Source organism: Aquarana catesbeiana, linkage group LG01, assembly GCF_042186555.1.
Source record: "Aquarana catesbeiana isolate 2022-GZ linkage group LG01, ASM4218655v1, whole genome shotgun sequence".
NCBI lineage: Eukaryota > Metazoa > Chordata > Amphibia > Anura > Ranidae > Aquarana > Aquarana catesbeiana.
The window spans coordinates 579,895,594-579,910,683 of NC_133324.1; the positions used below are offsets into that span (position 1 = coordinate 579,895,594).

General features: G+C 42.1%; 1 protein-coding gene across 3 annotated transcripts in view; it reads right to left on the minus strand.

Moving 5' to 3' along the window:
- The window catches only part of CENPC (centromere protein C), a 299,799-nt gene that overhangs the window by 4,913 nt on the left and 279,796 nt on the right, over nt 1-15,090 (minus strand). For all 3 annotated transcript variants that reach the window (XM_073597780.1, XM_073597787.1, XM_073597774.1), the window contains exons 27-29: nt 7,940-8,014; nt 5,225-5,361; nt 43-133 (exon numbers count right to left, since the gene is read on the minus strand). In XM_073597780.1, the coding sequence (XP_073453881.1) occupies nt 43-133; nt 5,225-5,361; nt 7,940-8,014 (303 nt within the window). The remainder of the gene's footprint in view (nt 1-42; nt 134-5,224; nt 5,362-7,939; nt 8,015-15,090) is intronic.

Here is a 15,090-nt window from a genome sequence, read left to right on the forward strand (position 1 = left end):
AAATCATTGGGATAGCTCTAAATCAACTCTTTAGTCACTTACATGGGGGGATGTAAAAGAAGTCGCCACTCTCTAAAGTGTGGTATGATTTGTGTAGTTTCAGCACGATTCTCCCCCTGACTATGTAGAATACCTGAGAAAAATAGAGAAAAACATTTTGAGAGCATGCATAGGTTAGTGATACTTTGCTCTTTCAGCACACATGCTCTGATATTTTAAAGTATATCCAAAGCTTACATTGGTTCCAAATGCAGAAGTTTTTTTTTACCTTAATGAATTCTCTGCATTAAAGTAAAAAGCCTTCCATATGCAGCCCCCACCCCAATACTTACCTGAGCCCGATCCAGCACTGTGCCAGAGAGGCAGCAGCAGGTGTCATTGACTTCCACTGCCATCAATTTACAGCCTGTGAGGAAGTGCAAAGGGGGGGTGTCAGGACAAACAACACACAGATCAGTATAGAGCCCGCACGAGTGCCCCCAAAACAAGTGGCTTGCTGGAGGGGGGGGGGGTGCTCGGCAGGCGGGAGAGGCTAGGAGCGCCGATGGGGGACCCGAGAAGTAGAAGATGGAGGCTGCTCTGTGCAAAACCGTTCCACAGAGCAGGTAAGCATGACATGTTTGTTATTATTTTTTCAAAAAGAATTTTTAGGTTTACTATCACTCTAAATTGGAATTCCCGCCTTTAACCAACTACTCTTAAAACTGTCCTCTCTCTCTTCTAACACCTATACTAACCTGTATAAAAAAAGATGCATATACTAACCCATTTTCAGGCTGCTCTTGTCTTGTCACGCGCTCCCCCTTGCATCAGTAAGCAGCGGCTGCAGGGGAGAGAGAGCGTGCTTCATAAACAGCTAGTAAAGCCTGGAATGGTGCCATCACCCATAGGCTTCAATGATCAATCCATGGTCTACATTATTTCCTCTCCCCTACAGAGGCACTGGATAACCCAGGGGAGTGGGATCACATGAGCGGACCAGAGCAGAGCAGCTTGAAAATAGGTAAGTATATGCATTTTTCTTACACAGGTTAGTATGTATACGTGTTGGGCAAGAGAGGGGGGTGGGGAGTTTTAAGAGCAGGTAATGCCTGGATCCACCTTAAACTTTCTTTCTTTTGGGATATTTTGGATAGGATAGAGAATAGTTAAAACTTCTTTAAGGTTTATCCATTGCCATCTGTGTCCCATTCAAGAGATTTGCCTTTGTTTTCTGTCTTGTAAATATAGAAATGCCCTCTGTTAGTTGTCACTAGAATAAGTGTCCCCCTTTTTCTTTTCCTTTGGTGGCCTACTTTAGGTGAAAACTGTACGAGTCAAGTTCTAGACAAGTAGCCCACATTGTTGTGTGTTATCGTTAACTATTTCCCCACTGGGCCAATTCTAACATTTCTCTCCTACATTTAAAAATATTTTTTTTGCTAAAAAATTACTCAGAACCCCCAAACAATATAGATATATATATATAAAAAAGCAGAAGCCCTAGAGAAAACAATGGTGGGTGTTGCCGTTTTTAAGTCAGGTGGTATTTGTGCAGAGATCTTTTAAAATGTGGTTTTTGGAATAAATACACTTTAATGAATTTTAATGCAAAAAAAATACATAACCCAATTTTTTTTTAGGTAGGATATAAAAGATGTTATACCAAGTAAATGGATACCAAACAAGTCACACTTTAAAATTGTGCACACTCGTGGAATGGGGCCAAACTTTTGTACTTAAAAAAACTCCGTAGGCAACGCTTTAAAAATTTTTAGTTTTCCAGTTTAGAGTTAGAGAGGAGATCTAGCGCTTGAATTATTGCACTCGCTATAATGGTCCCAGTGATACCTCACATGTGGTGGGAACACCGTTGTGTGGGCATGACCTATGTATGCATTCGCTACTGCACACAAGCTTGAGGTGGCAGGGGGCGTTTTTTCTTTACACTGTTCGTTTAATTTTTTTTCTTTTGATCACTTTCATTCCTAATCACAAGAAAAGTAAACATACCTTGTGACAGAAATAAGGCACAAGAGATCCTCTTTATGGAGACATCCATCTGGGGTCTATAGGACCCAAGAGCTCTCCTCTACCCTGAAGAGCATGAGATCAGAAAATATAAGAAAAAACAAAACAAAAACATTGATCTCTGCTTTTCAGAAAAAATAAATGGCAGTTTACATCTGGCAGAACCAGACGTGACGTCCCCTCCCGCTTCCCGTGAAAGCAACCGAGCAGCCAATAAGCCTCTAGGATGGCTTTTACATTGTACGGAATCGCCGGTTGAAAAAAAAAAAAGATACCGGGATGATGCCTTTAGCCGCAGGCTAATTGATGAGAAGTGTGATTTGGATGTGTTCCCATAGAAGGCAATGAATCTGGAATTTGCATCTGAATTACACCGCAGTGCTCAGAAAACGCACAGGACTTTTTTTTTAGATTCACAGTGAATTTGCACTGTCGCTGCATCACATACATGTAAACCAGTTCCTACAGAAAGTTGCTTTGGTTCATATGTCATGCGAATCAGATGCTGTTCAAAATGCATCCAATTTGCATATATGTAAATGGAGCCCAACGGTTACCCAATATAATCACATTATCTTCTCTAATTATAATTAATATAAAACCAAAAAACTATTAGACCAAACACCAGTAAACACATATGCCTATAAAAAGTTAAAGGTATCCAAGGTGACTTTTTTTTTTAATATACTGTATTCCTATTATGCCTTTCTGAATGTTTCAGCTTCAGAGGTAAACACTCAAAAGAGGAGTAAAATCCAAGAATGCGGTCGCCCCTATGTTCTTTATATGACAATATCTACAAATGTGCTCTGTTCTCAGCAGGAAGTTTATAATTTTCTTGCTCACCCTATCTTTAGTATCCTATGCCTTCAGTCAGCAAACAGTAACCCATAAAAACATTCACCACTTTAACTTCTCTCTATTCTGCTACCAACGACCTCTATACCAAAAATCTCACTTTTGTCCTGCCCAGTCTACAGCAGATCATTCATCTCTCTGGATACACTTACCTGTCACTATACACAGAATTGGGCCCTACTACAACCCTAGCAAAGAGATGACACCAGAAGTTGCTAATGACACAGCCGTGCCATTGAGCAAGTGTGACATAAAACTGGGTCCCTGCAAGACATTGTCCTTTAGAGAACTCAATTTTATTTCCTCTGCCCATGCTGCCACACCAACCTATTTCCTCACTCTCAATAACACCCTTATCAACTATTTTCTACCTTTAACTCTCTACTTCGTGAGGAGTACTCTATGCTAATGCAGGCAGCTGTAGTTGAACTACAGAGGGGAGGTGGGGGTACGGTCCCCTCAGAGGTAAGCACCAAAGGAACCTTGCAGGTTCCCATGGACAGGGAACAACACCCTTAATAGCAGGAATGTGGTACTTCAAAGAAGCAGAAAGCAAGATATGTGTGAGGAGAGATGATTGAAACACACACTACTGAGAAAAGTACAGAATTAAAAGATATGTAACCCCCAACATTTAAAATTCCTGCCTACTGTATGAAAAAGTATCTCTTTGTATCTGTTCTCTTTGTATTGCTTCCTTTGTGTGAAATTCCTGGTGTTAATGCCAGTCCCCCTGCTTTCACATTGAAAACTGACCACAGAGCACAGCATGGTCAGTTTTCTGGCTGTGCTGGGAGCTAATCCAATCGTCACACATGTGCTGACACCATTCCCCCAGCACAATCATTTACTGGGAAGATCAGTGTGTATGCATTTCCAATTTAAACTAGATAGGTTGTTTTACAAGGTGAGGGTGTATACATAAAAGTTCTGTTTGCTGGTTTCTAATTCTCCTGTAGCCAACAGTATAATTTGACTGTATCTGACTTCCTAGACTTAACTGGACATAGACAAAAGGGACAAGGGGACAATGTTCTGGTTCAGATAAAAGTCAGAATCTACTCTAATCTGGGTCTCAGCATCTTCTTCCCTATGCAAGACCAAAAAGAGTTATTTGCAAGATAAGGTGATGGCTACAAGGAAAACCACATTGGTAAGAGCTGAAAGAGGAATGTTTCTAATGAGTTCGAACAACAGTTTCTGAAGGCCACAGACAACCGGATTCAGATCCCACAGAACTGCAATGAATGGGGTGAGCCACACTGGAGACCCACTGAAAAACAGAATGGAATCTGCCGTGAGAATTGTTCAAAAAACAGGAAGAAAGAACTTCCTCGACTCCACTGCCACATTCCAGATACAATAAGTCCGGTTCTTGGCATCAACCATATTAGCCTATCCAGAGACCTGTCTCTCTTGTCCCTCAAATGAGGCTACCATCAGTGCCAAGATTCTCATGAAGGGCTTGACCGCTTCTAAAGAGTTGAACCTGAGACCAGAGAGACTGAAGCCTCTCCTGAAGAAACACTCTAGCTTTAAACATGTCCAGGACCAGTCCTGGATGCTCCAAGCGATGACCCACTCAAACCTAGTCTGACAGAGCCCTCTTTGACTGTTCCCTCAACAGGAGGTCATATAAGTATTCCATGACGACGACACTGCCACAAAAACACAACAGGGTCAGCAACTCAGAGAACACCCAAGGTGCAGAGTATAGGCCAAAGAGCAGAGCCACAAACTGGTAGTCCCATGACAAAGTGTAAAAATCGCTTATCTGCTGGAAAGATGGGCACATACATGTATTCTTTAATATCCACAGAAGCCAACAAGTCTCCCTGGTAGAGGGAGATCGGAGATCTGGTGGATTTTTATTGTTGGCTGCAAATGTTAGCATTCCGTGCCAAGAGGTCTAAGATGAGATTAATGCCCCTCTAGGTTTGGGAACAATAAATAGGTTGGAATAAAACCGCTGAAAACAGCATCTGCTGCAGTGACACCCAGACTCAGAAGACCCAAGAGGGCATGATGAAAAGCTACTAGTCTGTATGGAGACACAAGAAGGTTGGAAGTGAGAAACTGTGGAAAGGGCAGGGAATTGAACTCCAAGTTATAGCCATGCAACAGCATCTCTTGCACCCAGGTATCTGGAATGCGCATAGCAGCAGACGCCAAGCCCATAGAGTTTAACGACAGGCTGTTGACGGCCACAGTTTGCAGAGCCAGTGGTCAATCCCAGCCACAGAAATCAGTAGATTCTTGCCACTGGGATTCGCAGCATGACTTTCATTTGAATGGTGTCTTAGCATGATATAGCATACATGTACGACTGGTCATAATCTAAAATCTTTATACCAACCAAAATATCAAACTTAGGGGTATCTCTCATATCCTCCTCTGTTGGCTTGAGCACAATCTTGCCAGCGCTGAAAATAGTATTGTTGAAGCACCTCCACAGCAGTGAAGGATTACTCTCTCTGGCGTTCTGTACACAATCTGCAAAAAATAAAAAAAAATAAAAAAAAATAATATATCACCAAAATAGTTAAAGTATATGTGAATCCTTACTTTTAAAATAGAAATGCAAGGCAAAACATATATATATATATATATATATATATATATATATATATATATATATATATATATATAAAATGTTTGGGGGTTCAAAGTCATTTTCTAGCAAAAAAAAAAAAAAAAAGATTTTAAAATGATTTTAAACACGAAGTCTGAAAAATAGGCCCAGTCCTTAAGTGGTATATATATAGAAATTGAAGAAATTGCTGCAGATACACAGCTACAATTTATATAGTATTTGTTTCATCTCTGTGTATCATCTGGGCATATGTAAGGGTTTACTACTACTTTAAAGGCTATTATACGTGACCAGTAAAGCCCACCTTTTTTTCTCTACTAAAAAATAAAAATATATGTTTTTACTGCTGTGTCCCACTTGCAGGGATTTTCGCTCACTTTCTGAGATTGGGGTTCAGGGGGACAGAAGTAATTGATAATCTTAATTGAAACAGAGCTACAAAAATGTTAGTAGCCTGTGAAATAGTAAGAATATGTGAGTTTTTCATTACTGTATGTGCTCTCACATACAGGTAATCCCTATTCCACTAGCTTTCCATCCCGAGAAAAAAAAAGTAGGAGGAAGTCATCCCAATGGACACACACAAAAAGCAATAAAAACCTGGCAGAAGTTCTAATCATTTCCCATTCACCAACCTATTAAAAAAAAAAAATATTTTGCCTGAAGTCTAGAAACATAATAATGGAATAGACTAATGTATTATTATGTCAGCCACCCAAAAGTGGAACTTCCGCTTTAAACACTCATTGCCCCCTTACATGCCACATTTAGCGGGGGGTACCTTGTTTTGAGAGGGACTTCCTGACCCACTAACGTCTTCCATCTTCTGGTCGCCTAGGCGACCCCTCCTCTTCTCCTAGGTGGCCCCTCCCTCTCTGCAATCTTCTGGGACACATCACAGGTCCCAGAAGATTGCCTGGCCACTAGGAGAGTGCAGTGCGACTCGCTCATGCGCAGTGCACACCCAGCCATGAAGCTGCAAGCTGTCACAGCCAGATGCCCACAGTTGCTATGACGGCACTGTGGAGAGGAGCGTGGCCTCGGGTGGCCGCATTGCTGGACCGTGGGACAGGTGAGTGTCTGTTTATTAACCACTTAAGGACCGGGCCTATTTTTCAGACTTCGTGTTTACAAGTTGCAATACTTTACGTCACACCGTATTTGCGCAGCGATCTTAGAAGCACAATTTTTTGGGAAATAATACACTTTTTTAAATTAAAAATTTAATTAAAAATTAGGACAACAGTAAAGTATTTTTTTTATATTGTGAAAGATAATGTTACGCCAAGTAAATGGATACCCAACATGTCATGCTTCAAAATTGCGCCCACTCGTGGAATGGCAACAAACTTCTACCCTTAAAAATCTCCATAGGCGACGTTTAAAAAGTTCTACAGGTTACCAGTTTTGAGTTACAGAGGAGGTCCAGTGCTGGAATTATTGCTCTTGAGGCGATACCTCACATGTGTGGATTGAACACCGTTTTCATATGCGGGCACGACGTACGTCGACTTCTGTGTGCGATCTTGGCGGGACAGGGCGCTTTAATTTTTTTTTTTTACTTTTTATTTTGACACTGTCCTTTTAAAAAAATGTATTTGGGTCACTTATATTCCTATTACAAGGAATGTAAACATCCCTTGTAATAGAAAAAAAGCATGGCAGGACCTCCTAAATGAGATCTGGGGTCAAAAAGACCTTAGATTTCACATTTACACTAAAATGCAACAAAAAAAAAAAATTAAATGTCATTTTTGTTTGCAAAAAAAAAAAAAAAAAATTCCCCTTTAAGACCACTGGGCGGAAGTGACGTTTCCCCCATCCAATGGTGTGGAGCCGAGTGGGGGCCATCTTTCCCTCACTTGGCTCCATGCCTGTCAGGGAAGAGGACCCGATCGTCTACGCCGCTACCGGTGAGTCAGGTAAGCAGCAGAGACCACCGGAGCGTATCACTATTATCTGAAAGCAGACCACCTGCTGATGACGAGGATACACCTTAACAACGGTATTCCTTTTCAAACAGCCAATGTAAATCGACAGCGGACAGTCCGTAAGTGGTCAAAAGTCAGCAGCTACACTTGTTGTAGCTGCTGACTTTTAATAAACTGAAAAACAATGCAACTCAGCTTTAAGTAGCCGCAGTGGCTCCAATAGAAGATGGATTTCTTTCGTACTCTTCAATTTTGCATTGGTATCAGCAGGCAACCCATGTTTACACAATACACTGCTAGTGGCAGAACAAGTTAATCTTCTTTTATCATTAGTTAAATACTGCACCCCAATATTAGACTTTAAATACCAAAATATGCAAACAGCTTTTATTTTTCAGATTGTATATCGGGACAAAATGTCCTCCTGGCCAATCTAAATATTGTATATTCATCCATGAGACAACTGAGCATCCGTATTGTCTCCTACAATAGTGATTTGTGAACTTTTCAAACTAGAAACCCAGGAAGTCGATGACTAATAACATACCTGAAATGACATCGCTGTCTGTGTCTGGGTCAAGCACAATGGTTAAGGGTTCCATATCACCAATGTTAAGGGACGCTGCAAAATGACCACAACAGATTTCAGCACATTAGCTCCTCTATACAAAAAAATATATATATACACAGATATAGACATTTGCATTAGAAACAGAGCACCTGGTTCTAAAAGCTCAAGGTTTTTTTTTTTTTTTTTTACCTTAACCCCTTCCCGCTGTCGCCTCTCAGCCCTTTAAGAGCTTCTATATGCCGGGAGGTGGAGATTTGGGTCATGTGACGGCTATGATTGGCTGTCACAGCAGTCACATGATTGGAAAAATCCTGATCGCAATTATGGATTGGGAGCTTTCCGATCCCCACTGGCAACTGGGAGTGCACAAGGGGGCACGTTCTCAGCACAGAAACTTTTACATTTAGGACGCATATATGTGGCCTCTCTGCGTTAAAGCACCCCATCTCTTGAGACTTAAAGCGGCATTAGACCCAAAACGGTAATATATTGCAGCTTACCATACATTAGATGTGGTGGCTGCATTTGTTTGTTTTTTTTTAGGCTTTTATCCCACTATTTATAACTGGTGATCTGGCCAATGGCACTTTCTGTATTATAGTGCCTACATTCTGGATGAAAGTGCACAGACACACATTTGGACCACAGAATTTTAAGAAAGGAGTGTTAGCTGTACTAGTGGATTTAGATACACTAAACAAATTGAAGTCAAACTCCAGCTAAACATTTTTTAAGCAGGTAAAGCAACAATTTCCTTTTGGGATAAAGGTTTACATAAAAGAATCAACATTTACGATTGCAAGCACCTCTGTCAGTGTTAAATGGTTTGTCTCAACCCCCTAACTGCTACATCTACAGAAAAGCTTGTTCTGTTGAAAAAGAACAGATTTACTGGCTGGATCACCAGGTGAAAATAAAAGAAGGAAAGCCTAACAAAGAAAAATGCAGCCATCACACCTAATAACTGGTAAGCTGCAATATAATAAATGTTTGCTTTTGGCTTTAATACTGCTTTAAGCTGGCCATACACTGATCAAAATTCGTCTGGTCCATTAGGGACAGGCCAAATTTTAAACAGTCTGCCGGCTCCTCCACTAACAGAAGTTGATTTTTTTAAAACTTTTGTTGATGTGACATGTTGGAAATTTCAATCATTGGCTGCAGCCAATCAGCTACAGTCCCAGCGGTGGAATCCTGCATTCATCTTGTTTGTGTAGATGGAGGAATATGTTTTTTATTTTAATCAGCCTGTTGGCTGAATGAAAAGAAATCTAACCATGTTTGACCAGCTTAAGATTTCTTCTCATGGCATAAGGCACCTTTCCCCAGTGACTTGATGAATATATCAAGGGATTCCCCAAATAGGCTTCCAACAATAAAAGGCATGCATAGCAGCAGCGGGTTCAGCAGACCAAGCTTGTAGACAAAAGAACTTTCATATACACACACAGATACGGGAAATTTCAGACTTGGCAAATCAGCTTCTCGAGAGCATCAAGACAAAACAAGGCTGATGGCATCAGCTGTAACTGTTTTAAGAAAGCAGAGTCCTAAAAGGTAGTATAATATTGTTTATTCATATGTCATGTTGGCAATAGTCTAGCAAATGGACATAGCGCATATACATAGAACAAATAAAGTATGTAACAGGGCTTCCAGCCACCTATCAATAGAATTGTTAAAGGAGGGAACATTCTCAAAAAGATCTGCAAGTTGTTTACTGAGAACCAAAATAACAGAATCCACAACCGCAACATACCATTACTTTTTAAAATCTTTTTCCATAGGGTAAAGCTCAGAAAAAAATTTAGGAGCGGATAACCTTTCAGGATTGGGACAGTCCTCAAATTGCACAACCAATCTGTCTGTTATTGGAAAAGTCTTTATGTACTTAGCTAATCTTTCAGTACCCATAGAGGCTTGTTTAGGTTGTGGAGAGTCGGCGCTGTTAGGCAGACTAGTGCACACTTTGTCAATTAAGTGTGTCCACAGTATCTCTTTGGTATTCGCTGTGAAGTTGCAGCTTGTACCTCATACAATGGAAAGGGAAAATTCTCTGCAACCTCTGCTGCAAGATCCGGGTCCCCAACACTTTCCCCCATAATATCCTCCAGGAAAGGAGGTTCTGTTTATGAATCCCGAACAGTGTCAGGAAGATTAAAGAACGTGTAGCATTTCTGGTCTCTGAAACCAATGGTTCTAGAAGCGTTCTTTTTCAAAGAATTCCGACTTAGTGACAGAGAAATTGGCTTTGATCAGACCTCATGGAAGTTGTATCACAATAAGACACTTTGTCTTAGAACAGCTATCATCCTAAGCCGTGGATAGAGTTTCCTGTAGGCTGTCTGCATCTCTGTAGAAGATGGCAGCAGAAGTGCTGCGCATTCTTGGTGGAAAAAAAACATGCAGGAAGGCATCATCAGGGAGGCATGTTGCAATTACCTAATTTTCCAGAGACATAGGGGTCAATTCACTAACGTTTACCGCATGCGATAAGGGTATCAGGTTACTCATTTGCATAAATTATCGCATGCAATAAACTAGGTCCAATTAACAAAAAAACCCCTAAAAAATTATTATGCATTGACCGTAAAAGTGCCAGTAAATACTGCATAAAAAGTGTTTGTTACCCTAAAAAAACAAACAAGAAGATCCTGTTCCCTTAAAGCATGTTATACAGCGCAGTGATTGTGCTGTGTAATTTGCCCCCCCCATCACCTGAAATACCTGGCTGATCCCGCCTGGCTATATCCTCCCCCCTGTAAACTGACCACAGTTTATAATGGCTGCTAAACCCTGACACCGTGGTCAATTTACGTGCCTCCGTCATCCGCAGCCCTGCACTCCTGTGTCCTCTCCCTTCCCTGCCTGTCAGCTTGTACCAGTGGCTGCCCCCCTCCGCTGGTATCATAAGTTATTGTTGTTGCTACAATCCCCTCTGTTGTAATAAATGCTGTGCCCCACTGTATGTGTTTTGTAAAAAAATCCACTGGTAAATACCTTATTTTATAGCGCCGCTCAGCGGTCCCGTGACTGGCCATCTCTCTCCTCTTCCCAGCAGATGTCAGCAGGGGTTACTCAGGTCCACCCGCTTTGCTGTGAGACCTGGAGAGAGACGGCCGGTCACATGAGCACCGATCGGCACTCTAAAATAAGGTATTTATCGGCTGATTTTTTACAAAACACACACAGTGGGTCACAGCATTACAACAGAGGGGATTGAAGCAGCAACAATATGTTATGATACCAGCAGGAAGAGGGGAAGGGAGGGCACTGGTACGAGCTGATACACATACAGCATTTATAACAGAGAGGATTGTAGCAAAAATACTAAGTGGCATAACAACCACTTTCATTCCAATTCACAAACGGACCAGAGCATTAAAAAGCATGTGATATTTACCACCAGGGTTTGGGTGGCCGTGTTGCAGTATTTGTCAAAAAACAAATAGATGGTTGCTAAGCAGCAGGTCGCCGGCCGGCTGCCGCGCCCTTAACAACCGATGACTCATCAGCTGTCAGCGGGCTTCCCAGCTCACAGCTGATCGTAAAAAAAAAAAGCTGACAATGAAAAGTACAAACAACAAAACATTTTTTGTTAAAAAATGGTGTGGGGTCCCCCCAAAAATCCAAGCAGCACGACCGGTCAGGAGGGGGGGGGGTGATGACAAGCGAGCGGCCACCCCAAAGCATCTTGTCCCCATGTCGATGGGAACAAGGGCCTCTTCCCAACAACTCTGGGTGGTGTTTGTAGGGGTTTGCGGGCAGGGGGCTTATCTGAATCTGGAAGCCCCCTTTAACAAGGGGACCCGCAGATCCGGCCCCCCCCCCCCCCCCCCCCATTTAAATGAGTATGGGGCACATTGTACCTCTACCCATTCACCTAAAAAAAAAAGTGTAGTGTTACAAAACACAAGTGATGGTTTTTGACCAGTCCTTTACTAAAAATCGTGTCTTTTTCCTCCGGTGTTTCTTCTCCCTCTAATCTCTCCAGTGGTTTCTTCTCCTTCCGCTGTCTTCTTCCTTCAGTGTTTCTTCTCCCTCCAGTGGTTTCTTCTCCTCCCGCTGTCTTCTTTCTTCAGTGTTTCTTCTCCCTCTGGTAATGTCGTTTTCGTCTGCCGCCACTGCATACTAAAAATAAACACGGTCTTCCTCCAACGCCGCCGTCACAAGGGGTGGCTCTCTGGGTGACGTCCTCAGATGGCCACGCCCCATGGCTATATAAGAAATGGCAAACAGCGGGAGCCGACACAATGGAGGCAGCCAGCGTCAGAGGAAGACCGTTTTTTCTTTTTTATTTTTAGTGGGCAGCGGAGAAAGAAGACATTACCGGAGGGAGAAGACAGTGGAGGAAGACGAAACCACCCGAGAGAAGAAACACCGGAGGGAGAAGACAGCAGAGGGAGAAGAAACACCAGAGGAAGAAGACATGATTTTTAATAAAGGACTTCAAAAACCGTATCTTGCGTTTTGTAACACTACACTTTCCCATACTCATTCACATGGGGGGGGGAGCAGGATCTGGGTGTCTCCTGTTAAAGGTGACTTCCAGATTCCGATAAGCCACCTGCCCACAGCCTCACAACCACCGCCCAGGGTTGTTGGGAAGAGGCCCTTGTCCCCAACAACATGGGGACAAGGTGCTTTGAGGGCCTGGTATGGTTCAGGAGCAGTGCGCTCGCTCATCTTCCCCCACCCCTTTCCTGAGGGGAGGGACGCCCGCTGTTTTTATTTCATACTTTATTGTCTGCTTTTATTTTACAATCCATTGTGAGTGGGGAAAGACGGTTGAGTCATCGGTTGGTAAGGACGCGGCAGCTGGCTTCCTGGCCCGCTGCTATAAGCAACCAGCTATTTGTCAAACAGCCTCAATAGCATTGAGAACTGTTAGAGAAAAAGTAACAGGGGCTACCACAATAAAGTGAATAACACCCCCATCTTCTGCCTATAGTACTGCAAAATGTGCTAAGCATTGCAGATTGTGTTGGTAAAAGCCAGTAACTGGTGTAAATACACAGGAAATTCCCATCATACCTTATCCAAGATGCTGGACCTATTAGAGATCCAGGCTTCACCTATCACAGTGGGCATAACCCTGAGAGTCTGGCAAACACAGAAATGGGCCATGGCCCTGGACCCATATATCACAATGGGGCAACTACGCATGTTGCACTACGTGCAGCAGGATCCAGTGCCCAAAGCAAACATTACAGGCTGGCCCTACACAGTGGGATCTGGGCAGAGTCTCCAAGGTACACACCAAGTTAAACTGATCTGAAAACTGCTGGATAGCCCAGGGAGTAAGATCATGATAGAAGCTTCAGAAAATAATTGAATGGTTAGAAAAAGAAAAAACAGGTCTATCACCTAAGGATGCTAGCAAAAACTGGAGCCTCAGAGTGGACAGGGTTATATGGTGTACTCTGGGGGCCGTACTAGTTTCTTTCATTGTCCAATAACCTTAATGTAGCTGCATCTAACCTACGGTCTAAAAATACAAGTCCTGTATGGTATAATTAAAGTGGTTGTAAAGGCTGAAGGTTTTTTGGTTTGGTTGCAGCCAGACTCAGTAGAGGGAAATTTCTGCAGAATTTTTGGCAAATACAGAATCATAGTATATATAAAATAATATGCAAAGTGGTTGGAGGGAAGCTTCAGAATGGCAAATATGTTTTTATTATAAATGATGTGAGCAGACTACAGTTCCTCTTGAAGTTTGTCGCTGTTTCATGGGTGCACACAATATTAAGATGTGACATGTTAGGTTATCTATTTACTCTGTGCAACCTCATCTTTTACATCTTACAAAAGCATGGGTAATAGATTGTGTTTTTGTGTCCTAAAAAGAACTTTAGTATATTTTTTGGTGAAATTTTGCACTTGATAAACCGTATTCTTTAGGGTCTCGGCCTTTACAAAATACATACAGGTGGTCCCCTACTTACAAACGACTCCTACTTACAAACAGAGGGAGGCAACAGAAAGTGAGAGGAAATCTACCCCTAGGAAGGGAAATTCACTCCTGTAAGAGTTAATATGGGAAAAAGTTGTCTGCACTGATGCTTTATCACCAGTCCATGTTTTCCTAATAACCCAAAATTTTCAAAATCCAATTGTCATTGGGACAGAAAGTGAGGTGAAATCTTCTGAAGAGGTGCACAGACAGCAAAACAAATGTTACAGGGATGATAACCATTCCCTATGCTATCCAAAAAGCTTAAAAATAGATTTTTTGGCTGGAGCTACACTTAAAAAATGTACCTGTTCTGACTTACAGATTCAACCTAACAAATCTGCAGTCCCCATCTTGTTTGTAACCCGGGGACTGCCTGTAATGTTTTGGGGGCTTTATGTAATCTTCATGCCTAAAATTATTTTTTTAAATATGTGTGTGGAAAAAGTGTTAAAGTGGAACTGCACTCAAAAGGTGAACATTTTGCTATGTTATAGGAAAAAATTAGAAATGTTAATTGTGCCTTTGCAGTATCCTGAAAAATGTATCTATTGTCTGGAATTCCTTCTGCAAAATAGCAGTGCACTTCATGCTATGTGAGGGTGCCTAGGTACTCCTAAGCCTACAGCCTCATAACCGTATATCTGAGATCTAAGTCACTGCTTCCTCTGACTGCTATTCTCAGATTTGGTGATTTCATTATTATATGCTTACTGTTTACTAGAGGCTTTGACACAAGGAAGCAAGCCCTGCCTTTACCAAGGTGGCTGCTTCCACAGAGACACAGTACAGTCAAGTTTGTTTGGGCACAGCTTCCAGAGTTCAGTTACCCTTTAGCCCACATTCACTTTGAGCCATTTTGGCATGCGATTTGACATGAATTGCCAGCAATGGCACCGTCTGAATCGGTGCGATGCTGACTTTGCGGTGCCGCACCGATTCCCAAAAGAAGTTCATGTACTACTTTTGGCGGCTTCAGGGGCGATTTGAATAGACATCTGTGCATGAACCCACACATCCCCCCGAAGTTGGTCGATTGCCGGTTTGAAAGCTGAACTCGCACGATTTCAAACCTGCATCAGTGTGAACCTAGGCTTAACTCTATTTTCATATCTGTGTTTTTTAGTGCGTTTGCAGATCTGCAGAAATGCACTACAATCCATTTAACCTTACT